At 42.3% G+C, this 26,181-nt stretch overlaps 1 protein-coding gene across 4 annotated transcripts; it reads right to left on the bottom strand.

Annotated features, from left to right (window-relative positions):
- Window positions 1-225: 225 nt before the first annotated feature.
- Window positions 226-20,160, bottom strand: nup50 (nucleoporin 50). Of its 4 annotated transcripts, none has more exons than XM_008111393.3 (10): window positions 19,818-20,160; window positions 17,455-17,526; window positions 14,450-14,506; window positions 12,989-13,069; window positions 11,658-11,741; window positions 8,589-8,787; window positions 3,346-3,996; window positions 2,719-2,797; window positions 1,714-1,832; window positions 226-613 (listed from the first exon to the last, which is right to left on the bottom strand). In XM_008111393.3, exons 4-10 carry the CDS (start codon window positions 13,055-13,057, stop codon window positions 411-413), a joined length of 1,404 nt encoding a protein of 467 aa, XP_008109600.1. In that variant the 5' UTR covers window positions 13,058-13,069; window positions 14,450-14,506; window positions 17,455-17,526; window positions 19,818-20,160; the 3' UTR covers window positions 226-410. The 4 variants fall into 4 exon arrangements, with proteins under 4 accessions (XP_008109600.1, XP_062838034.1, XP_003221458.1 ...); XM_062981964.1 differs by lacking the exon at window positions 19,818-20,160 and adding an exon at window positions 19,525-19,784; XM_003221410.4 differs by lacking the exon at window positions 14,450-14,506 and having other exon boundaries at window positions 19,818-20,159.
- Window positions 20,161-26,181: the final 6,021 nt, after the last annotated feature.

The following is a 26,181-nucleotide window of genomic DNA, read 5'->3' as shown; positions in this document are numbered from 1 at the left end:
AATTGTAATTCAGATTTGGAAATAAGTCCCAGAAGCTTGGGTCCATCCTCTTCTTCCTACCTTTACAATTTACTTCTATGCATTTCTGGTGCAAAATTGTACAACTGTTTGTGTGCTTTCAGGAATTCTGCTATATATGATGCTTTCTTTTTTTTGATATGCAATTCTTACTTAATATGAATCATGCATTAGATATTTCAAATTAAAAGGGAGGAGAGATTGAGACAGGTTTAAAGCTTTTATTGGCCGTCTTAGTTTCTTTCCCTCACGAAAACCTTCAGAATTCCTAAAACAGTCCTCAGAATGTCCCAGAAGTGAGTTTAAAAGTTTAAAATATAGTCAAGGAGAGGGGGAAAAATGAGAAGCAGCAATTTGGCAAGTTTCCCTCGTAACATTCAACAGGCCAAATTTTAGATCTCTTTTTTCTCCAGTAAAATTTTGTGCAACTCATCTGCATCCTCGCTTGTTTTCACTCTTATCAGCATAGGAACCGGAATGGTGGCATTCTTCTCATCAACAGGAGGATTTGGGACACAGACAATGAGGACGTTGTTCTTTCCCGTTCTTGAGCATGGCATCTTGGGGGGCACCAAAATGTTCAGCAGTATGTTGCCTACATGTAAGCGAGGTGGACAAAACAGCAGGTTACTCTGTGCCACCATTCAACAAAGAAAGGTAAAAACATAAAATATCCTATGTAAAGTTAAGCTGTAAAAACTTCTTTTTCTCAGTCTGAAAGGCACTACTGCAGGAGCCTTGTGCATACTGATACAGACTCACATTGCTCTGTCTTTGAAAGACAAAACACAAATACTTGGGAAGCATGGCAGAAATATTGTGGTATGGGATATAAATACTACCTTTGATGAATAATAACAAACAAAAAAATAGTCAGAAGGAGCATCGCGTCAGGAATCTCTAAAGCCTCATTTACACTGCCATATAATGTAGTTTCAGAATGCAGATTAATTGCATTGAACTAGATTATATGAGTCTGCACTGCCATATAATCCAGTTCAATGAAGTTAATCTGGATTCTGAAACTGCATTATATGAAAGTGTAGATCCAGCCTAGGTCTTCTAGAACAAGACTATTATAAATTTCCACAATAAAATCTGCAAAAGTTAAACCTGCAAATGTGGAGAGCAACTGTACTCTAAGGTCTCATTGAATCCACTTTGGGGAGATAAATATTTTTATTATATTATAAATAAATATAATACTACTACTAATAATAATAGCAATAAATGCTTGATAGCTTCTGTTCTGCTACAGTTAAATTCTGTCCATTAACATAATGGTCTTATGGCATTGGCCACTATTCCTGAAGAAGAGTTAAGTTGCCACTGAAGAATATTTTATTCATATTGTTGCCATTCATCATTTGAAAAACAAAACAAAACAGTGAGATTAACTTTTGAATCCACTTGCCAAGTATTAGATGATGGAAAAGCCAAAGTGACAAACTTGTCAATTCACCAAGACTTAGGCACAAATCCTCTGAAAAACCTGTACTATCCAATGCATCCAATCTACTAGGTACACAGACCATAACAAATGCTGAACGATACAAACACATGTAATATTCTTGGATGAATACTTCTGGGGGCCAAATGATAGATTTGAGAGCAAATATTTTAATTATTTGAAGGGAGCAAGCAGCCTTCAGCTGATCATTTTTTTCACAATTACTTATAAGAAAAGTTACATACCTAAATTAGTATCTGCCCGTACTAAGAGCTGAGTCTTCTGATTTCCTGCAGTTTTTAAGTGTAGTGTTCCTACTCCTTTTTCTTTAAACTCATTATCTTTCTTGTAAAAGATTTTACATCTGAAAATACATGTATTATACACCATGAGTAGGCAGATAAGATGAAGATATATTTCACAGAATGGAAGTGCATTAGGGACAGTATAATAAAATATTCTGTATGGCTTCACTACTTTTACACCAACATATAAATACTAAAGACATTTAATCACATGGCAGAAAAGACCAGGTAAACATCAATAATCTTTGATCATATGACCTATTAAAATGTTTCAAAACAAAAACTTGAAATAATCAAATAATGGCGATACAACATCAAGTGGGCTACAAGGCTGTTTAGGGAACAGCATTCTCTATGTTTAATGGGAAACTGTCTTTGCAATTTTGGGGAGTTTTTATGGGAAATACTGTTTATCATTAAAAACAAAACACAAGAAATTAAAAACCACAAGCAATTTATAAAGTCTATAGATGGCTTTTTGATACCTAGGACCACTGCAGAGTAAAGACAACTACATCCAAATTAAATAAATTAGCAAAGCTATGAAACATATGAAAAGAAGAATACAATATCTAATACAACAGTTTTCCTGGCTCCTTTTCTACACTGCCCTATATCTCAGTATCTGATCCCAAATTATCTGTTTATCCCCAGATTATATGGCAGTGGAGATTTAGGGCCCATCCACACAGCCATATAACCCAGAATATAAAGTCAGAAAATCCTACAATATCTGCTTTCAACTGGGTTATATTGAGTCCACACTGCCATATATTCCAGCTCAAAACAGAAAATGTGGAATTTTATTTAGCTGTGTGGAAGGGGCCTCATATAATACAATTCAAAGCAAATAATCTGGGATGAGATCCTGGGATATAGGGCAGTATGCATCCATCCCAACAGTGTAATCTTAGTACAGCTTCAACATTAAAGAAGGCAGCTCACTTCTTTGAGTAGAAGGCATCCTCTTCCTTTACTTCATTAACTAGTACTTTTGGTGGCTCCTCTTCGTCTTCATCACCTTCTGTAGGAAGAAAGATTTGGCCCATTCTTATATTTTCTTTTCCCCACGTATAAATGTATCATATATGAGGATATTTTTGCATGAACCACAAAGACAGAAAATATGGGGATATCAGTATGACGGTATGGTGATATTTAGAATTTTGAGATAAGCACATAAGAAAGTGGAAGTGGGCGGGGAGGTAAAAGGTTAACAGTCTACATTTTGGAATGCATTTTCATATGCATTGGTTAGCAATATGCACCTCCCAACCTAAAAGTCTTTTTAAAGTCAATTTTAAATAAATAGAATATCAATATGTACTTAATAATTATTTTTAATAGCAACAGTTTTTTAAAAAAATTATTGTCATTACAAGCAAAAAGCGTTAACAGCCAATTTAAAACCAAACTGAGATGTTTTATGATTCATCATATAAAAGGTTGTCACCAAACTGAGAAAAGGGGTATATATGGTAGTGGGATTGTCCCTACCTCTTCTCCCCACCAGTATCCATATATAATATTGTAATATAAGTTAAACTTAAAACGCTTTATTTTGTTGCTTACCTTTATTTTCGCTGCTACCACTTTCTGTTGGTGTACCTAACGCGCTACTGGAAAATGAAGGAAGAGCCTTTCCCTGCTTTGCTTCTTTTCCAAATAACCCTGTACTTCCCGAAGAGAAAGAGAAACTAGACACAGTACCAGAATTCAGACCAGAGTTGTCAACACTCTTGCTAAATGTAAATGAGACAGTTGACGAAGACCCTAGGTTTGGTTCTGCTTTCTTTTCCCGATCAGTCTTCTTTCCTGCTGTATCTTCAGATTTCTTGCTGTTAAATAAAAATGCAGAGCCTTGCTGCAGACATGAATTCCCAAATGTAGAGCCAGACTGAGTTCCAGTTGCCTTCTTACTGTTGCTTCCAGAACTGCTGTCACCACTGGTTCCATGTTTTTCTATTTCAGCTAAATATTTCTCGTAGTCTCGGAATATCGGCGTCAGGTCACAGAGCGGATTGGCATTTACATGTTTTACTATCCAGTCACGCACAGAACAATTTAGAGCAGCTAACTGTTTATGATAAACATCAGGGCTGCATGCTTTACTCTGAGTGAATCCGGATGACAGTGGCTGCTGACATTCGCCATTAACTTCCATATTTGCAGACATTTTCTCAACTGCAGTATTACTGACTGAGCCACTGGATACTACAGAACCTATTAGAAAGAAAGGTGATCTATCAATGTGATTAACAGCAAAACAAATCATCCAAAGTTTAATTTTGGCTCAACATTCATCCTAAAGTCATTACACAAATCTTTTGGCCAGAATGGAGACACAAAAGGAAAAAAACTGATAAAGAAAACAAAAGTACCCTGGATTTTCTTTTACCTCAGATTCGAGTATTATTAAGATCTCCTCTATCCTCCTCTGGACAATAGTTTACTTTCTTTACAAGCATGGGGGCACTCAGCGTGTGAAACTTCTTACTTGATACTGTAATACAGACTTGTATTTAAGCAATAACCTGGAAATCTCTAGAGTCAAGACTTGGATGGCAATTTCAAACAAGACCCCCTTCACACACACACACAACCCACAACTAACACATAAACACCCTGGGTGACCTTGGCTGGACACCATAGGACTTCTCTCATTAAGATTTGATTCCAAACATTGACCACTGTTGTGATATATGGATTGAATAAAATTGAATGATGGGTGTATGGCTAGAGTCTCGCAAGGCTTGCCAAGACTGAAGATAGTATCCTAAAAAGATGGAGGCTGAAACTGCATTATGGAGGACATAAAAAGTGATGATGAAGAGAACTGCTGACATAATTGATCTGGGATCTCTTGGGTAAACAACATGTTTACATGATCAGAGACAATTATCCTTTAATTTAAGGAAGTCAAACACAATGGTTCCTTACATTAAGCAAGAAAAAAAAAACATCTGACTGAAATTGATGGAGTTTCAGGAAGTTTTAACTGAAGAATAAGTTGTCAATCAATCAAGGTAACAACATCAGGAAAATTTGGAAGTGCCTAATGCAATCTGTCCCACTGAAAACGGATTAAAGAACATTTTTAAGTTTTAAAGTATTCATGACAGTGCAGCCAGGAAAAATAAGGTCACTTGAAAACAATTCTAAGCAACTTTTAAAAGGGGCCTATTAACCAAACAAAATGGACATCTATCTTTCATTTTGCGAAGTTATCAGTATCTGTTGCTTTCTCTGCAACTTGATCCTTGTTTGGAAAGCGGCTCCACTTTCTAAAACAGAATCACATTCCTAGTAAACAGGCAATTCTAGTAAGGATAGTAACCCTGGACTTCCAGGAAGCTGCCATGTTCCATTTCCTTTCAAGTATCTCTTGTCTGGGTGGATGTAATACATGAGATGTTTGGGTTAAAAGGCCAGATCTTAAAAACCAATACGAATGTCTGCATGCAACTTATTATATTTTGCATGTCTATTCCTATCAAAATAGGAAATGTGATTAAAACTAATATGTTCATGATTGGTTATGATGAACCAAAAACCCCATTTTAAAAAAATCAAAGACTAGGAACCATTTCTAAATTTTGTAAAAATGAAAGAGGGAAAGGTTTTTATAGAACGCTTAATAATTTAATCTGTCAGAATTTTTGCATTTAATTTTTAAATGATAACTATTATGTAAGGAAAAATACTGTAACAGGAAGGAAGACTATAACTGTACATGACTATCGCAAACCCAAAGAATAGGAAGTTACTACAACGGGATGGGTGACGCGCATAGTCAGGTACAACCACTGTATAGATGTTAGGAAATATTGCATTTAAATGTATGTATGTGTACACACACACACACACACATATATACATACCTGTGTATGTATAGATTTTGCTGCTCTTTTTGATAAATATAAAAAAATTAAAAATAAAATAATAATTTTATGATAAAGTAAATGTGATTTTCTTGACGATAATCATTCTGCCCTCAAAAAGCCTCATTCCAAGATTCTAGGGGAGGGAGGGAAAGCCCACAATCGGCAAGGCCAGTTATGCTTGCTATCCCATCCATGTTTTACCCCCTGTAGTAAGAAGGGAGGCATAGCTTTTCTCTTGCTGAAAACGTATTAGAGCTTTCTTCAACAAATACAGTTGTAAAAAATGCCTACTTCCAGATGTTTTCAACTTCATTACCCAAAACATCTGATCACTGGCCAAGCTGGCTGGGGCTTTTGGTAGTTCAAATCCAACACACCCAAAGGACCAGTGTTTGAGAACCACTGCTATTCTGCCTTGGTCAGACCACACCTGGAATACTGTGTCCAATTTTGGGCACCGCAGTTGAAGGGAGATGTTGACAAGCTGGAAAGCATCCAGAGGAGGGCAACTAAAATGATCAAAGGTCTGGAGAACAAGCCCTATGAGGAGCGGCTTAAAGAGCTGGGGATGTTTAGCCTGCAGAAGAGAAGACTGAGAGGAGACATGATAGCCATGTACAAATATGTGAGGGGAAGTCATAGGGAGGAGGGAGCAAGCTTGTTTTCTGCTGCCCTGCAGACTAGGACACGGAACAATGGCTTCAAACTACAAGAAAGGAGATTCCACCTGAACATCAGGAAGAGCTTCCTCACTGTGAGAGCTGTTCAACAGTGCAACTCTCTCCCCCGGGCTGTGGTGGAGGCTCCTTCTTTGGAGGCTTTTAAGCAGAGGCTGGATGGCCATCTGTCGGGAGTGCTTTGAATGCGATTTCCTGCTTCTTAGCGGGGGGTTGGACTGGATGGCCCATGAGGTCTCTTCCAACTCTACTATTATATGATTCTATGATTCTATGCTCTACAGCATTGTTGTGGGATCAACTTCACTACCTTATTAGCCAAGAAGCATTAATAGATGTTATAAAAGGTAGGTGTACCCTTTGTAACATCCAGCAGCCGCTGAAAGATCCTCCTGCTACCTTTAACTGCCGTTCCACTGGCCGCTGAGTGGGAGGAAGCCATTCTTCAGCAGCCGTTGAGACCTTCCTGCCACCTTTAACTGCCGTTCCACCTTATGCTGAGTGGCAGGGAGCCAGTCTGGCAACCAGGCACTCCCCAGCAGCCGTTAAGAGGTCCTCCTGCCACTGAGATGCCCTCATGCCATCTTTAACTGCCATTCTACCGGCCGCTGAGTGGGAGGGAGCCAGTCTACCAACCAGGCACCCTCTAACATCCGCTGAAAGGCCCTCCCGTCATCTTAAATAGCTTCGGGGAGGCATTTTCCATCGGCTGCCTGGTTGTCTAGTGTTTTACTGAGGGTCTGATTCCATCAGGCGCCTATGGTCTCAATCAGACCCGATCACTGGCATGAGCAACAACAGTACTGGGGAATTTTACAAACCAGCTCCCCTTTGACCATCAACTTAGTACTGAAACTGCACTTGGCTTAGCTTGGGGCCGTTGACTTCTCTGCTGATGCTCAACTTTTGACTCTGTTCCTCCTGGGCGTTAGTAGGGACGTTTTTACATTTCTAAATATTTATTTTTTTATTGTGGAGACTTCTTTTAATTTATTTGATGGCGCATGTTTATCACTGATAACTGAGCTTAGCGAAATATACTATTTAATTGAGTCTTCACAATAATTGTGATTGGTTTTTAATGTTTTTAATGCTTAATATTAATTTAGGTCTTAATTCTGGACTTTGTTGTGCTTTGTGTGATTTTTGTCTTATATTTGATGTTAAATCTGCTTTGATTTGTATTGTATTATGTTGTGAGTTGCTTTGGATCCCGTTAGGGAGAAAAGCAGGATATAAATAAAGATTACTATTATTATTATTTGCCAAGAATCATTAATTCATGTTATAAAAGGTATGTGTGACCTTTGCAACATCCTATTTCAAGTAATTCTTCCTTTACACACCCAAGTATTTCCTCCTCCCTTTCTGCTGGGCTGTAACTTAGTGTATTTTAACTGTTACACAAAGGAGTGAGCATGACCTGGAAAATATAAACTTTACCAATGAACTACAGCTTTCTCCTCACATAGGCCATACATGCATAAAGATTTCATCTCTCATTTTAGATGCTATTCATTTTTAATGTATCTCCTAGTGTCATGCCCTAGGACAGGGGTCCCCAAACTTCAGGGGGCCAGTTCATGGTCCCTCAGACAGTTGGAGGGCCAGACTATAGTTTTAACGAACACTATGAGCCGATTCCTATGCACACTTCACATATCTTGAAGTAAAAAAAACAAAACGAGAACAAATACAGCCTCAATGTTAATAATAACAATAATCATCAACATCATAAAAATAATAAAGGGGTTTGGAAGAGACCCATTTAGTTCGACCCCCTTCTGCCTTTGTGCACCAAAAGCACAAACAAAGCACCCTGACAGATGGCCACCCAGCCTCATTGTTATAAATAATTTTTTTATGTGTGTGTCAGGAGCGACTTGAGAAACTGCAAGTCGCTTCTGGTGTGAGAGAATTGGCCGTCTGCAAGAACATTGTCCAGGGGACACCCGGATGTTTTGCTGTTTTTACCATCCTTGTGGGAGGCTTCTCTCATGTCCCCGCATGGAGCTGATAGAGGGAGCTCATCCGCATTCTTCCTGGGTTGGATTCGAACCTAGCAGCCTTCAGGTCAGCAACCCAACCTTCAAGTCACAAGGCTTTAACCTATTGCGCCACCGAGGGCTCCATATAAAAATGGAGATAGCTACGGGTACTGCCACAGCCTCACCCTTGCAACCAAGTTATTGAGTCAGAATACCTAGACATTATAAAAATATTTCTATAAAGTAGAACATAGATGTGCACTTACTAAATGCAGTTTGTGATTCGCCAGTTGTCTTTAAATCAGAGAATGAAGAATTCTTTGTAATGCTGCTGCTACTGCTGCTGCCATTGGATAGCCCTCCTAAAGGTTTAGTTCCTGTGCCATTGCCAAAACCAGAAAATCCACCAGTTCCAGAAGGTAAAACGAAACCTTTAAATCCTTTGAAAGCTCCGCCACCTTCAGACTGAAAAGGAAATATAAATCAGTTGTTGCCTGTCAATTTATAGCTCAGTGACCTCAAGTTCAATCCAACATATGTTTACTCAGGTCCCAGACTAAGTGACAATCATTTAGCACCACACAGGACTGTTGCATTACAATGAATTATTCACTTAAGTTTATACATAGAGAGTACATCGGAATCACAATATCATGGTTTATCATTTTTGAGCACCATACATAATTGATGCAACTTGACACTACTTAACTGCCATGGCTCAATGCTATGGAGTCATGGGACTTGCACATTTCACTGCCAATGTTGGGGCTCAGCAAGATGTTGAGGATTTCTCAGAGGACAAGGGGAGTGATGGGTTACCTACTGAGGAGTCTGTGTGTGAGCAAAGTGAATTGCATCAGAGAGAAGGACAGCAGTTGCAGTTGACAAGTATATTTGGGATTCCAATGTTTGTTTCTTAGCAACCGTGGTAAAGTCCTTTCTCTTGGGAATCAACCTTCAGCAGAAGATGGGGAGGTTTTCTGCAATATCAGATTAAGCCTCCTTAGGCCTCCGCATGGAGGGAATGAAGGATAGATTAATTAGTTGTTCAGAAAGACTGTGAGAAGTCCTTGAGATCCAGGTGTCAAAGGCATGACCTCATGGCCTGAAGTTAAATGAAGTGATGTCTAATGGGTCTCTCCAGAGCAGACAACATTGCCATAGATTCAATTTTAGCTCTCAAGTTCATGATTCAAGTCCCCTGTGTTTGCTATGTTCTTGCAAAAGTTTTTGCCCTGGAAAAGTTCATATTTTCATGTTTATGGAATTATGCCTATGATCTTGATTTCTTGGATTCCATGTACCTTGCCATTTTAGATAACTGAACTTTGTATATATGGACTACTGCTATTTTATAGCAACATTTCTATTGTTTTTTTGGGAAATGCCTTTTTCCCCTTTTGTACATGCTTTTGTAAATAAACTGCTGTAGTTAGAAACTACCGGACTTTGGTGTGGTGCTGGATGAAAAGATATTTCCAATGCTACAGTGCAATAGCCAAAGAGTGTTGGTGCCCTATCAAACTACAAATTTCAGGATTCCATAGAATGGGACCACAACAGTTAAAATGTTCTCAAACCAGATTAATTCTATTTGCAATGCACCGCCAAGATAATGACACATTTTAATAACACCAAATGCTATTGTTTCAGTTAGGCTCTTTCAGATTCCAATTGCTTTATATGTTAGACACTGATAAAAATTATATTAATGTATGAGTGAACTCATTATTCTATAGCTTTCCACCACATTCAGACAAATACTGTGTTAACCAAATTTGAGAACCCAATAAGAGAAAAAAATTACTATATTACTTTGATTCTAAGATGTACTTTACACTCCATATAAACATATCTAAAAATGGGGGTTGCATCTTAGAATCACTTCTTTCCCCTGACAGACTGTGAAATCAAGAGCTGACACCAACTCCCTGCCATTTTGTCATCCTCCAAAAAGACATGGTGCAGAGGGACTATAAGTCTATTTGACCAGGGACATACATAGATAGGTTCCAGTAAATAGCTAGTTGTAAGAATGACAAGAACTTATGACAGTCGGGAAGGAAGAAGTAACCATGAGCTGGTACCCTATAATCTTGGGGTAAGTGGTATTTTGGCAGGTCCACTAACATAAAGCAACATTTTCGAGCACCACCTCAAAAGCTTCTGAAAGAGAGAAAGGCATGGATTCCATCTCAGCACCTCAAACTTTCCCAATCCCCAAGAGAGGAGGAAGACCCAGCCTCAAATGCTATGCCATGCCCCCAACATTTTGTCATCAGCCTCAGATAGATGGTTCTTTATGTTTGTTAACTGCTCTGTGCGCACTTCCTGCTTCTGGGACCTCCCTTACAGGACCTTCCTTGTGCTCCCATACAATTCTGATATAGTGATCCCTAAAGCAGTAAAGAAGCTATCATGTGACTGATGTAAACCATCAGCAATAAAATCACTTCTAAAGAACAAATGAGAATTAAACTACCTGCTATTCCAAAAGTAATAGATTTCTGACTCCAGGCTCTCAGTAAAACAAATCAGAAATCTGAACATGTACTCAAAAGACTAACTCTGAAGAAAAATAGATTACAGGTTGACAAACTAACCTTATAGTCTTATTTAAAAGTTATGCAATTTTTCAGACAGATTCTATGTGCAGATTTCAGAAGGGCAAGCAGGCGGATAATGCAAATAATAAGCAATGTATATGTTTTCTTTTATCTTTTCTTCAACTACAAATATTAACAAGGAAAGTCCAGGCATTAAATAGTCACTGAACATTTGAAAAATTAAGTATTCAGCTGTCCACACTTTAACACTAAATGTACAGGCAGTTGCCAAGTTACAGACATTTGAGAAAAATCCTTGTCATTCTCAAATGACTCATAGCTAAGAATGGGGGTGATACAACAGGAAGTGAGAGAAATCTGCCCCTCGGAAGGGAAATTCACTCCTGAAAGAGTTATCATGGGGAAAAGGGGTCTCCGCTGAAGCTTCCTCACCAATCCATGTTTCCACAAACAAGCATTTTTTTTTCAAAATTAAATTATCACAGGGACAGAAAGTGGGGTGAAATCTTCTGAGCAGGGGCAAAGGCAGCAAAACAAATACTGCATGGGTATTGACCATTCTCTATGCTATCCAAAGCTTATATATACATATACATGTATATGTATTTGGCTGTAGATACACTTAAAATGTATCTGTTCCAACACACAAACAAATTTAACTTAAGAATAAACCCATTTTGTTCATAACTTAGAGAATGTATGTTTAATTTAAAACAATACAGAATATTCTGATTAAGAACTTCAATGCTTATAGATGTCTTTATGTACCTCAAACCCCACGTTCCTCCGTTTTGCCTTCTTAATAGCTCTGTTCTTCAAAATGTCTTCACTGGCGACTGAGAAAGTTCCTGCCTACAAAAAACATCACATTCTTAGAATGTACAAGGTATAAGCATTTAACATACTGGATGGAATCCCAAAAGATAATGCACAGCACTGGAGCACCCTTCTACTTACTACAGCCCTTCACCCATCCATCCCCTAAACAACTGTGGGGGCTGAGTGAAATCTGAAACAAAACATAACACAGCACAAAGGGTTAGTGGATAATTCGCTTGGTGTACCTACACACAGAGCTGTCAGGAGGTCAGTCATTAGCTAGAGATCTTCTGTTGAGATGTTTGGACATTTTTGTCTATATTCAGTTCAAGATTGAAGTGGTGTAATGCACATGGTGCTACGGTGCATGACCACATTGATAGCATGTCCACCTGGTTGTACATTTAGAGGGGAATTCAATTGTTCAATGTTGCTATTCCACACAAAGGCTCCATAACACATATATGGAAATTTACACTATGTAATAGTGGTGCAGGAACTCTGAAGCCATATTTCAGGAATCTATTGTGTTACAAACATTTAATACTGAAATACGTTCACTATTCACATAATGAGATTCATACATCCATTTAAAATAGAATATCAGAATCTTTACTACTTAATCATTTTCAATATCATTTAAGATGTTGATCATTCTCTATATAACATGCTCCCAAGATCAATAAGATTATGTAAGCCATGTGAAGTTTAAGTTTACTGATTTAACTATGGACTTTTAACTAGTAGCTGATGGGAAATAATCATAGTTACAAACATTTGAAAGAATAATGCATACAGTTTGAAACATGAAAAATTTAAAGAAGCTTAGTTGACGAAATGTTTTAACTGGTCAAATATTCAACACTAAGCCATGGAAAAATAGTGAGAGTGGCAACTATTGAAAAGCAGCAACAAACACCAAAGGGAATTTCAAAGTGTCTCCTCTCAACTCATTTAACAAAGCAATCAGAACAATGGTTTCTTCATTATATAAAACAACTGAATTCTAATACAAAAATGCTATTTGTGTGAAACATACTTTACAAATAAAGACTTAATATATTAATACAGATTATTCCAATGCAATTTCCCTCCAGCATATTTGCCCTTGAAATTTGCAAATGCAGCAAAGACAAACTGGCAATTTCTTATTACAGTCTTCATGATTTACCCAAATACAGGACTACTAAGTAATATGACATAATTTTACATGCAACATGTGCACATTTCTTTTGTCAGCTATTTCAATTTTAGCAGTAAGAACAACTGGTATTGCTTACCTCCTCAGTGTCTTCTTCTTGATCCCAATTTCTATCAGTGAGCTCCTTTTCTGCCATTCTCTTAGCCATTTTATAGCAGTGCTGTAGTGGAACGGAAAACTATAAATTATCCACACTTCAAATCTTGTACTTATTAAACAGTTGGCCAAAACAACCAACTTACAAATGACAGTCTATGTAATAAATAGCTATCAGATAAAAAGCCTGCATTTCACAATTGGCAATCAAAGAACTTGAGAAAAACTGTTATTATATATAAATTAAATAGAATGGATAGACCCTCATGCATTCATAAGGGGATACATTTCAGTGTCATACTTGTGATAGACCTCTCTAGTTCTCTCAGATATCTGAGAAAAGTTTTTTCAGGATGTGTTGTAGCTGTAGGAGAGGGGGGATCATTCTGTTAGTATTCCAGCCCCTCTCATCAAGAGAAGCCATGGGGGCAGAGACAAACAACAGGACACAAAGCTCGGTGCTTCATGTTCATTTGCTCTTATGGCAAACAAGAGCAGTAGGGTAGAATATATGGCCATAATGCTTGTGGCCAATAAGCCAGGGTTCATGCGTGCCACTGGCTTATCATATTATCAGAACTGGCACACTGTCTCCTGAGTATTGATTAAATTTTGTCTCTTTCATCTGCTACTAAGAATAAATTTTCTTTCTAAAAAGTAGAAAAACCTTATTGTGGCTCAAGTACTGAGGAATGCCATACCCACTCAAACAGCTACAACAGTTTAAATTCGCCTTCCAATTCCAATTCACAGCACTATATATTGAGAGGAGGGGTATAAACAGGAAATACAGAAGACCATAAATATTAAATTAAAATATGTCCAAGATATGTGCACTGACCATGTACAGTAGCAACAATTGTTGATTGTTCTCTCTTGCTTGAATAAATGAAACCGACTCATATGTTGGGAGATAAATCCTTGGCTATCAATCAGCACTAGAGGAAAATGCCACAGGATTCACATGCCAGCAGCAGTGATGGTGCTGGCATATATAAACCTGCTCACACCTTTGTATGCACACACACCAGCAATTACCTAGGCAGTGCCAATCCCTTGAAATATAGGTTTACACCTACATTCAACAGCCTCAATCAAGGGAAAGGTAACAAGCTGCATTCCAGGGGAGAGAATGACTTTCCTGGATCACCAGTTGACCAGGTCACTTCTCTGCACCAAAAACGAGGGCATGAAGGACCTCTCTCAACATAGCTATCAAGTTAGTATAAGAAAACAAGGAAGAGGCTTTTTAATTGCTGCTGTGCATAGCCACTGTACTTAACCTGAATAATAACACTGAGAATAAAGCAGAGCCATATGCATCACTACCATCAGTTAAAAGGAAACAATCTCTCAACTTCTAAGGTGCGAGACATTTCATTACATTTTCTGCAGTATGCTAAAATATCTATACATATTTTTTTTAAAAATCAACATTACTTACTCTGAAACTGTTTTATTATAGTTTTACACTTTTACTGTCAACTGTCTTGAGTACTACCTACAAAAAGGCAAGATATACATTGAAAATGAATAAAACTTTTGGAACTTTTCCTTCACTTCCAAAGAAAAATGGTTAAGAATGAATTTGGGCCATTTGTTATGGAATAAATCCACCTGTCAAAACATTCATCGCACGATCGAGCACAGCAGTCTCATGTAATAAGAATAAGCTTCCTACTTGTTAAACTATACCATCAAAAACTACCCCTTTCCAAGATACCTCCCGATTCTATGAGAATGCTTGAAAGAAGGAGGGCTACCACTTTTATGTATAACTTAAACAAAGCAAAGATGCATTATCTTCTGCAGAGGTGGGAAATCTCTGGCTCTTCAGATATTTTGAACTACAACTTCTACAGTGGATTGCTGAGAGTTTTTCGGGCTGTATGGCCATGTTCCAGTAGCATTCTTTCCTGACGTTTCCCCTGCATCTGTGGCTGGCATCTTCAGAGGTTCTGTTGCAAGTGAGGCAAGTGGGGCGTATATATATGTGCCTCATTAGCAACAGCACCTCTGAAGATGCCAACCACAGATGCAGGGGAAACGTCAGGAAAGAATGCTACTGGAACATGGCCATACAGCCAAAAACCACACAGCAACTCAGAGATTCCGACCATGAAAGCCTTTGACAATGCAACTTCTACAGACCCATATCTTTAGCAATGCTGGCTGAGCTTTCTAAAAATCCAAAACAGCTGAAAGATAAAAGGTTCAAAGCATTCTGTAAAACAGCAGGAGAAAATTGAAAGGAGTGGGAAGTGACTTTCCCAAGGAATATCATAAAGGTCCCATCTACACTGTCATCTACAGTGTCTGATTGTATTATACTGTCAGTGTAGACATATAATGCAATATAACTGCACTGAACTGTATATGTCAGCACAAACAAGGCCACTACCACTTTTTACCATGACATGGTGGGGGGGGGGGGGTGGACTGGAGGGCTCTCGCAGTCTTCCCCAATGCTCTTGGTTCAACAATTCCTTTTCCCAGTAAGAAACATCTGAAGTTATAGGTATAATTGTTTTCAAGTCTGGGGCCCCTTCTACACTGCCATATAAAATCCCAATTATCTGCTTTGAACTGGATTATATGGCAGTGTAGACTCAGGCCCCTTCTACACTGCCATACAATACAGATCATCAAAGCAGATAATCCATATTACCTGCATTGAACTGGATTATATGAGTATAGACTGCCAGATAATCCAGTTCAAATCAGATAATCTGGATTTTATATGGTAGTGTAGAACCGACCTTCGATAATCCAGTCCAAAGCAGATGAAGTGGATTATTTGCTTTGATAATCTCGTTTGTATGTCAGTGTAGAAGGGGCCTGAAAATGCAATGAGTAGCCTAGCATTATTTCAACTGCATCAATCACTTGCTTATTTTCTTTTACTGATTGTGCTTCCATTAGCACCACAAAAATGTGGAAGCCTTGCCTGGCAGGTCTACAGCAACTCTAGCCTCGATTACTCTTTCTCCTTAAAGCCACGGCCTTGTCTTAATCTGAGCAAAGGCTTCCTATGATCTTCTTTCTAAGCTATTTTCCCAATGGATGGGGTTAGCATTGTGTCTCTGGCTTCCACAGGGCTTTGTTTTGGGCATCCTCAGGTCTTAGGTTGGCAGCACGCATGTCTTCACTGATGGTGCCCATCCATCTTTTCTTTGACCGTCCACATGGTCACCATCCTGCAATCCCCTAATATAGTGCTGTTTGTGCTACTGATATTGGTTCTCTTCTCATGACACGGCTGTACCACCATAATCTTGCTTCCTGCATTTTCTTGCTGATCGCTCTTATTCCGAGTCTTTGACAGATGACTGTGGTACTACCTTTCTAGCATCACTATTCAACACAATGGTAACAGAAAAATCAACCCCCAAGGACTAGGACCAGTATAAGCATACCAATTTGGAAGGGAAACATCTGCAATTGTTCAAAATGCCACCCAATACACCTGTTGTGTCATGAGATTTGAAAGAATACTGGACAAAATGCAAAGAAGTCACACAGCTGTTACACCAAATCAGTGTTGCTTTATCAGGGGTGTGGCACAATGCAATACATGCTGCCCAGTTACTCACGAAAAAACATCAAGAAAAGAAGAAACCACTGCACTTTGCATTCTATGATCTCGAAAAAGCATTTGATCGGGTCCCCCATGACCTGATCTGGCAAGCACTACGGTCCCACGGAATATCAGAAGACTATGTAACATGGATAAAGCTATTATACAATAATACAAGTATGGTCTGTTGCCCTGCAGGGACTTCACTCTCTTCAAAATCACTGTTGGCGTGCATCAGAGATCAGCACTATCATCAGGTGTCCAGAGGAGGGCAACTAAAATGATCAAAGATCTGGAGACCATGCCCTATGAGGAGTGTCATAAAGAACTGGTTATGTTTAGACTGCAGAAGAGAAGATTGGAGAGGAGACATGATAGCCATACATAAATATGTGAAAGGGTGTCAGAAGGAATAGGGATCAGGCTTGTTTTCTGCTCTTGAAACTACAATTCAGAGCAATGGGTTCAAATTATAGGAAAGGAGATTTGTATTGTTTTTTAAATGTTGTGAGCCGCTTTGGATCCCATTTAGGGAGAAAAGCAGGATATAAATAAAGGTTCATTATTATTATTATTCCACCTGAACATTAGGAAGACCTTCCTGACGGTACAAGCTGTTCAACAGTGAAATTCTCTGCCTCAGCATGTGGTGATGGATTCTTCCTTGAAGGCTTTTGAACAGAAGCTGGATGGCCACCTGTTGGGATTGCTTCAATTGTGCTTTTCCCGAGTGACAGGGAGTTGGACTACATGGCCCATGTGGTCTCTTCCACCTCAATTATTCTATTATTACTATTGATACTCTGAATGGACACAGCCGCTTCCTATAATCCCAAGCTGAAAACTATTCTAACTGACTAAAGCATACATACCTTTGACTTCAGGCATCACACACGGATTGGTCAAACCAAGCACCTCTCATCCAGCACGCACGCACATCTTTACTGGGGAAGCAAACAAACATCATAAGGATCTAAGCAGGTACAAAGCCTGCAGTGCTTTGCGGCTGACACAATTCTAAGCCACCCATTGATATTCAATGGACTTTTAATACTGAGATATGAAAAAAAATATGAAAGACTGGGTTGCTGTGAATTTTCTGGGCTGTATGGCCATGTTCCAAATCTCTCCTGACATTTCACCCACATCTATGGCAGGCATCCTCAGAGGTTGTTAGGTATGTTGGAAACTAGGTAAGTGGGGTTTATATATCTGTGGAATGTCCAGGGTGCTGGAGGCAAGTGTTAATGTTGTAATGGACCAACTTGATTAGCATTGAATAACCTTGCAGCTTCAAGCCAGGTTGGTCCAGGTCTACCATATACCATGCAGCTGTGGACAAGACTACATAGGGTCCACCAAACACAGCACCCAAACACAAATCAAGGACCATGAAAGGCACTGCAGACTAATTCAACCAGAGAAGTCAGAGCACTTAATGAAGCAACTTGAACACAGAATATTATCGGAGAACACAAAAATGCTGGACCACTCTGACAGCCACGTCAGACTACACAGAGAACCCATTGAAACCCACAAGCATGAGGACAATTTCAACTGAAAGGAGAAAACCATGAAAATGAACAAAATCTGGCTACCAGTATTAAACAACTCTAGAATTGGGACAGTAAATAAAGAACAACACTCTGAAAACAGAGGAATTCCAGACAGGAAACAATCAGGGCCAGCTAACACATCCCAACAAAAGATTTCCCCCAGGCAAAAAGCAGCCAGCTTTATACTACTACTACTACTACTAATAATAATAACTTTATTTTTATACCCCGCCTCTATCTCCCCAAAGGGGACTCAGGGCGGCTTACATGGGGCCAAGCCCGAATAAAAACAATATAAAACACAACAATAGACAAAAGACATGCACAATTATAAAAATTTAAACATTAGCCAATAAAAACAAATGACAAGAACTAATAAAAACATGGATTAAAACGGAGAGGTTGTAAAAGTAGTCTGGGTAAGGTGCACCATATAAATATTGTAAATACGAGGTGACTGATAAAGTGCTGCAAATTCTTGGAAGTGCAAATTGGGATGGGAATAGACCTTTGAAGCTGCAAGGCTTTTCAGTGCTAATCAAGGTGGCTAATTACAACATTCACATTTGCCTCAAGAAGACAAGAGTTCTTTCTCCCCCCCCCCCCCCCCCGAACAGTCCATTGATATATAAACCTCCCTTGCCCTAGTTTCCAACATACCTTACAACCTCTGAGGATGCCTTCCATAGATGTGGGTGAAACATCAGGAGTGGATGCTTCTGGAACATGGCCATACAGCTCGGAAAACTCACAGCAACCCAGTGATTCTGGCCGTGAAAGCCTTCGACAACACAAACGTAAGACTTCCTGTCACGTGTACAAGAAAACAAACCCCTTCCAGGATGCCTTTTGTGTGCTTTGCCGGCTAGTCGCAGAGCAATGGCGTGGAACTGGGGCGCCACCAGTGAAGGTAGCAGGCAGAGGCAGACGCAAGAAAAACACGGTCATTTGTGCCTCATCACACTAGAGCGGGCATGGGCAAACGTCGACCTTCCCAGTATTTTGGACTTCAAATCCCACCATTCCTAACAGCCTCAGGCCCTTTCCTTTTCCCCCTCAGCCGCGTAAGCGGTGAGGGGAAAAAGGAAGGGTCCTGAGACTGTAAGGAATGGTGGGAGTTGAGGTCCAAAACACCTGGAGGGCCGAAGTTTGCCCATGCCTGCTCTGGAGCATGGATCCACTTTAAATCCAGTTTCCGTTTCTTGCAGAATTCTGTGGTTTGTACTTTAGGGGGGCCAAGGACCCCTCTGGCTGAACAGTGTAAACGCCTCTCCCTAAACTACAAACCCCAGGATTCTGTAGGAGGAAGAAACTGGATTCAAAGTGGTCTAGGTCCTTGGCCGCCTTTGCTCCCTTCCCTCCCTCCTTCCTCGCCCCCTTCCTTACCCGCTTCCCAGGAGGCGGAACCACGGCGAGGCCCCACGCGCCAAGGGTTGGCGTCTTCCTCTTGGGACAACAGGAAGGAGGCAGCTGCGGCCCACTCGCTAAGGCAGCCGGTCTAGGAACCCCCACTTCCTCCGCGGCCCAAGCCTTTCCCTCCCTCTCCCCACAAGTCGGCAGCGCCAGACGAAGGCCGGGTCCCTCCTCCTCCCCTCCCTTTTGCGCGAAGCCTTATCTCGCCAAGAGAAGCGCCGTCGTTTCCTTTGCATTCCCTTCCCCGCGCGCGGAGGAGGCTCTACCTCGCTGAAGCCGGCTGCGTCTCGCGCCCAGAGGCTCGGGGAGGGCGCGCAGTTCGCGCGCAGCTCCGGAGCCCCGCCACTTCCGCTCTCGCTCTTCCTCACGGGGCGGGGCCTCACAGCGCGGCCCGTCATTCGCCCTCCTTGGCTCGTCGCCCCTTGACTTTCCCGCTCGGCGCCTTGCGCGTTCTTGTCGGGAAGCCGGAGGAGAGAGAGTCTTCCCCTTCTACCTCACTTTTGAGTTCTTTAACGAGACATTTGCCCACCCCACAGCCCCGAGGACGGAGTGTACACATTAGGGGTGCCTCATGAAGCCCTTCCCACAGAACTGCGATTGAAAGACATGCCCTGAGGGGCGAGCTTGCGAGGTGCGGGCCCAAGCGGAGAGGCCGAGAGGGGGCGGGGCTTAGCGCGAGGGAAGGGGGGCCGTTGCCACGCGACCGGGGCCCGAAGGTTCTGGAACAGGCCGGCCTTCTCTCCAGCGCCTTCCTGAACGCCAAGTGCCTTGTGTCCTGCTCTTGTCGCCCCGCACAGCCCCGGGCTCAGGGGGAAACATAAAGGGGAGAGGGGTCGGGTCTTGTATTTGGCACAATGGTAGAGAGAGCTTTCTGCCATAGCCAGAGAATAAGGCCAGCAGCGTGAGAGAATCGTCCCTCAGTCTTCCTGGAGCAGGTTCACATAAGTGTACATAGAGCACAATGATATCCTATCCTATATCCACCAAAACGTAAAAGGAAGCAGGAGCTTGCGATATTGGTAGTGAAACAAAGCTTTCATGGCCGAAATCACTGGGTTGCTGCTGTGAGTTTTTTCGGCCTGTATAGCCATGTTCCAGTAGCATTCTCTCCTGACGTTTCGCCCACATCTATGGCAAGCATCCTCGGAGGTTTGGTCAGAGGTCTGTTGGAAATGAGAGTTTTCTGGAATGTCCAGGATGAGAGAAAAACTCTTTGTCTGATTGAAGCAAATGTGAATGTTGCAGTTGGCCAACTTGATTAGCATTGAATAGTCTTGCAGCTTCAAAGCTAGGAGCCCCGATGGCGCAATGGGTAAAACCCATGTGCCGGCAGGACTGATGACTTGAAGGTTGGGTTGCTGACCTGAAGGTTGCCGGTTCGAATCCAACCCAGGGACAGCGCAGATGAGCTCCCTCTATCAGCACCAGCTACATGCGTTGACATAGAGAGAAGCCTCCAACAAGGGTGGTAAAAACATCAAAAACAAAACATCCAGGCGTCCCCTGGGCAATGCCCTTGCAGACGGCCAGTTCACTCACACCAGAAGCGATTTGCAGATTCTCAAGTCACTCCTGACACTGAAAAAAAAACTTCAAAGCTTGGCTGTTACTGTCTGGGGACATCCTTTGTTTTGCCTCCATCTATGGCAGGCATTCTCAGAGGTTGTGAGGTCTGGTGAAAATAAGGCAAGTGGGGTTTATATATTTGTGGAATGTCCAAGGTGGACGAAAGAACTCTGTATGTTTGAAGCAAGCGTGAATGTTGCAATTGGCCAGCTTCAAAGCATGGCTGTTGCTGCCTGGTTTACTGAACCACCTAAACCAGGCTCTGCAGGCCAATGAATATCCCGCTACAGACCTCAGAAGAGCTGCAAGATCCAAGAAGAAGCCTCTAGAGTAAAGACAAAGACCCATCCAGAGGAAAAGTATTCTTACCAAACATCAAGGGAACCACTGACCGCATAGGGAAACTGATGAAGAAACACAAACTACAAACTATCTACAGACCCACTAAGAAAGTTCAACAAATGCTACGTTCAGGAAAGTATAAGAGGGATCCTCTCACCTCTGCAGGAGTCTACTGTATATCATGCAGCTGTGGACAAGTCTACATAAGGCAGCATTGCCCAAACATGAATCAAAGAACATGAAAGGCATTGAAGACTACTTCAGCCAGAAATATCAGCAATAGCATGATGAACAAGCTGGACACAAAATATTATTCAAAAACACAGAAATTATGGACCACTCTGACAACCACTTTGTCAGACTACTCGACAAGCCATTGAAATCCACAAGCAATCAACTCTCCCAAGGTAACAAAGGCCTGGAAACTTCCATACAGATGTCTTCAAATTAGGCTTGCTAATTGCATCATTCACACATGGTTAATAAACACTGGTTCTTTCTCCCACCTTGGACATTCCAGAAGTATATATATTCCACCTGCTTTACTACCATGAATTCCTCTAAATATGCCAGCCGCAGATGCAGGCAAAATGTCAGGAGAAAATGCTGCTAGAACATGGCCATACAGCCTGAAAACCACACAACAGTGAGGCCGGCCATGCAAGCCTTTGACAATATGATTTTTGGAAAATGGCATTTATAACCTTTTGGGAAACTGAGGCAGAACTTTAAAAAGGCGGATGGCTTTGGTGCCACTGGCGAACAAGCATCTGCCCCTTTAAGCCGAGAAGGGCCAGTACACTGGCGCAGTTATCGGCGGCCTAAAAACCGGAAGTGGAAAAAAACGGACGATACTCCTATGTTCCCCCGGTGAGAACACGGATATTCCACCTCTGCCTAAGGGAGAGGTTCGAGATCCCCCTAATTTCGAGGGGGAAGCGGCTTTTCCAAGTAAGAGCAGTGCCCCAGTAGCCCCCAGGGATAACCTGGGAAAGAGAAGAGCGGTGACTGGAAACAAATTTAATAGGCTGCCAAAGAGGCAGAGCCTGAGAAAATTTAAGACCAAAGTTTTCTGGGGGGTGGGTTTTAGACGTGGTTCTAGGTCAGTGGGATCTTTACGTCCTCAAGAGCCAAAAGTCAGGCAAATGAGCAAACTACCACCCTCTGAAATCACAATGGAGAGGGTTACTCCGCAATGCGTTGAGAACCGAAACCTCGTAAGAGCCCTACCAGAAGACTTATCTTGTGAACAATTATCGGATTGCACCGAGCCAACAGCTACTGTGACTATCTATCAACCTGAAAATACCATCAATGAGTGTGATGTAGACCGTTCTCCACAAGCCCCTTTTCAGTGGGCAGGCAGACGACCAGACACCTAGCCACATCCCATTCAGGGCCAAACAGAGGATTGCAAATCCCTGTAATCTGTGGGAGGGGGAAGTTTAGCGGTGGCCGCAGGCCGTATGTGAGAGGGAGGCTGAGTCACTTGAAGACTCGACCCTCCTCTGACCTGTGTGCTATCCCTAGGCACATCGGTGACAGGGCTTCAAATAGCTCCCCTCCTACTTTGGTGCTGGTGAATGCTAGGTCAGTGCGGAATAAGATCAATACCATCAGGGACTTCATTATTGAAAGTGGGGCTGACTTAGCATGCATCACAGAAACCTGGTTGCAGGAGGGCGATGAGGTCCTCCTCCAGGAATTATCATCTCCAGATTTTGTTATCACCCACCAGATGCGGACCGGTAGACGGGGGGGTGGAGTGGCAATGCTCGCACGAGAAAATTTATCTCTGAGGGCGGCTCCCACTCCGAACATCTCTGGTATGGAAAGCATTGGCCTTGTGTGGGATTCACAGGAGAGTATAGCCTTTCTACTGGTGTACCGTGCGCCTAATGCACCAGTGGACAGCCTATCACAGCTGCTAGAGGTTGTGTCGGAGTGGGCCTTGAGGTTCCCCAGGATTATTGTTTTGGGGGACTTCAATGTCCACGCTGATGCAGGCTCCTTCTCCTCAGCAGCTGAAGACCTAGTGTCTACCATGGCGACACTAGGACTCTCACTTTATAATACTGGGCCTACACATCAGGCTGGCCACACACTAGATTTGATCTTTGGGGTTGGAATCCAAGTGATCCTAACCTCCGTTTTGGAGGTTCCATGGTCGGACCACTGCGCACTAGGAATCTGTATAGAGCACACCAACCCACCCAACCTGGGCGCCGAACCTATTTGGGTTCGCCCAAAGAGACTAATGGAACCGGTCAGGTTCCTGAATGCTCTAATGGCCATAGAACCTGTCAGCGACTCACTGGAGGTGCAAGTGGATACATGGAACACCAAATTAGCCAATGCACTCGATGAGATCGCACCTAGACGCCTTCTCCGACCCCGTAAGAATCAGTCTCCTTGGTTCACTGAGGAGCTCAGTGCGATGAAATGGGAGAAGAGACGGCTAGAGGTCATGTGGCGGGAACGCCGTGATGAGGAATCGGAATCAGCTTATAAGAAGTCCAGAGAGTCTTATGAGCAGACTATCAGCGAGGCAAAAAAGTCGTATTATGCTTCCTTGATAGTGTCTGCGAGCTCACACCCAGCACAATTATTTAAGATCATTAGATCCCTGACAAAGGTCCCTTCTGTTCCAAACAATAATGACCTGGCTCCTTCTGCTGAGGTTTTCCAGAGCTATTTTGCAGACAAGATCTCGCTTCTTCGTTGGGAACTCCCTGCCACGATGGATACAGTAACTGAACTTGAGACTCCGTGGTCACTCTCTGGGCCCATCCTGGACCGGTTTACCCCGCTGGATGCAGAGGCTGTTGACAGGATCATGACTGCAGCTAGGCAGACCACCTGCTCCCTCGATCCGTGTCCCTCCTGGCTAGTAAAATCCTGCCTAGATGGATTACGTGAACCTCTGTTGAATATAATAAATAGCTCCCTTGAGCAAGGAGTTTTCCCAGAGGGTTTAAAAGAGGCATCGGTATCTCCGCTGCTGAAGAAACCAGACTTAGATCGTTCGGTTCCCGCTAGCTACCGCCCAGTGTCGAACCTTCCGTTTCTGGGCAAGCTGGTTGAGAGAGCAGCAGTGGAACAGTTGCAGCAGTTCCTCAATGACACAGCCGGACTTGATCCCTTCCAGTCCGGCTTCCGTAAGGGGCACGGAACGGAGACTGTGCTGGTCGCCATCACAGACCAACTTCGCTGCCAGAGGGATCAAGGCAGATAAGCGCTGCTCGTGTTATTGGATCTCACAGCAGCATTTGATATGGTCGACCACAATCTATTGACCCACCGCCTAGCCATGACGGGGGTTAGGGGGATACCCCTGAAATGGGTGTCCTCCTTCCTCCAAAATCGGGAACAGCGGGTGGTGAGGGAAGGGTTGGTTTCCGCGTGGTCTCTGCTAACTTGTGGGGTCCCACAGGGAGCTATTCTCTCTGCTCTATTATTTAACATCTATATGCGACCACTTGCCCGACTGGTGCGGAGCTTTGGGCTCGAGTGCCACCAGTACGCTGATGACACTCAGCTCATTCTGAGGATGGAGGGCCAGCCGGACTCCGTACCTGATAGTTTCCATCAGTGCCTTGAAGCCGTTACTGGATGGTTGCGTGCCAGCAGGTTGAGGGTGAATCCAGCGAAGACGGAGATCCTTTGGCTGGGCCGTCCGGGTGGGAGGGAGATCCAGCTGCCTACCCTGGATGGTGAGACACTACGTCCGTCATCTTCGGTAAAAAGTCTTGGTGTCTTATTGGACCCTCTGCTCACAATGGAGGCCCAGGTCTCTGCTGTGAGCAGATCTGCGTTTTTCCATCTACGTCAGGCTAGGCGACTGGCTCCCTACCTATCTAGGAACGACCTGGCGACGGTGATCCAGGCGACGGTCATCTCGAGGCTCGACTACTGTAACGCCCTCTACATTGGCCTTCCTCTGTCAGTGATCCGGAAACTGAAGCTGGTGCAAAACGCGGCGGCTCGTCTTCTCACCGGGGTGCCGGCGAGGTGGCGTATCACCCCAATTCTTCAACAGCTGCACTGGCTACCGATTGAGTACCGGATTACTTTCAAGATACTAGTACTAACTTTCAAGGCCTTACATGGTCTGGGGCCAGCGTACCTGAGGGCCCGCTTATCACCCTACCAACCCCAGAGATTACTTCGGTCCGAAGACCAAAATTTGCTTGAAGTCCCTAACATACGGACTTATCATTTGTCTTCCACTAGGCAGAGAGCCTTCTCGATTGTAGCCCCTCAATTATGGAATGCCTTGCCAGTGGAAACTCGAACCACCCGAGACTTACTTGCCTTTCGGAAAGCCTGCAAAACCTTGCTCTTCCGACCATTCAATGGGTGAAAGACTCGGGGCTATGTCTGTTTTTATTGTTGCTTTTATTGTTGCTTTTATTGTTTTTATTGCTATTTTAAAGCCAAGTGTATTGTTTTAATCTATTTTTGTAAACCGCTCCGAGCCAAACCGGGAGTAGCGGTATATAAGTTTAATAATAATAATAATAATAATAATAATAATAATAATAATAATAATAATAAACACCTTTTGGAGATCCTAACTTTTTAAAGAAAAGCATGACCTTTCAGAGAAGACCCAAAAACCTTTTAGAGTAGAATCTTGTGGTATACAACCAGATATAATTATCAAAGGCAATGGTTTCAGTTTGTTGTCGAAGGCTTTCATGGCCGGGATCACAGGGTTGT

This window comes from Anolis carolinensis, chromosome 5 (genome assembly GCF_035594765.1).
Source record: "Anolis carolinensis isolate JA03-04 chromosome 5, rAnoCar3.1.pri, whole genome shotgun sequence".
Taxonomy (NCBI): Eukaryota; Metazoa; Chordata; class Lepidosauria; order Squamata; family Dactyloidae; genus Anolis; species Anolis carolinensis.
The sequence above is the reverse complement of the archived record's forward strand: the minus strand, read 5'-3'. Positions and strand labels throughout refer to the sequence as shown.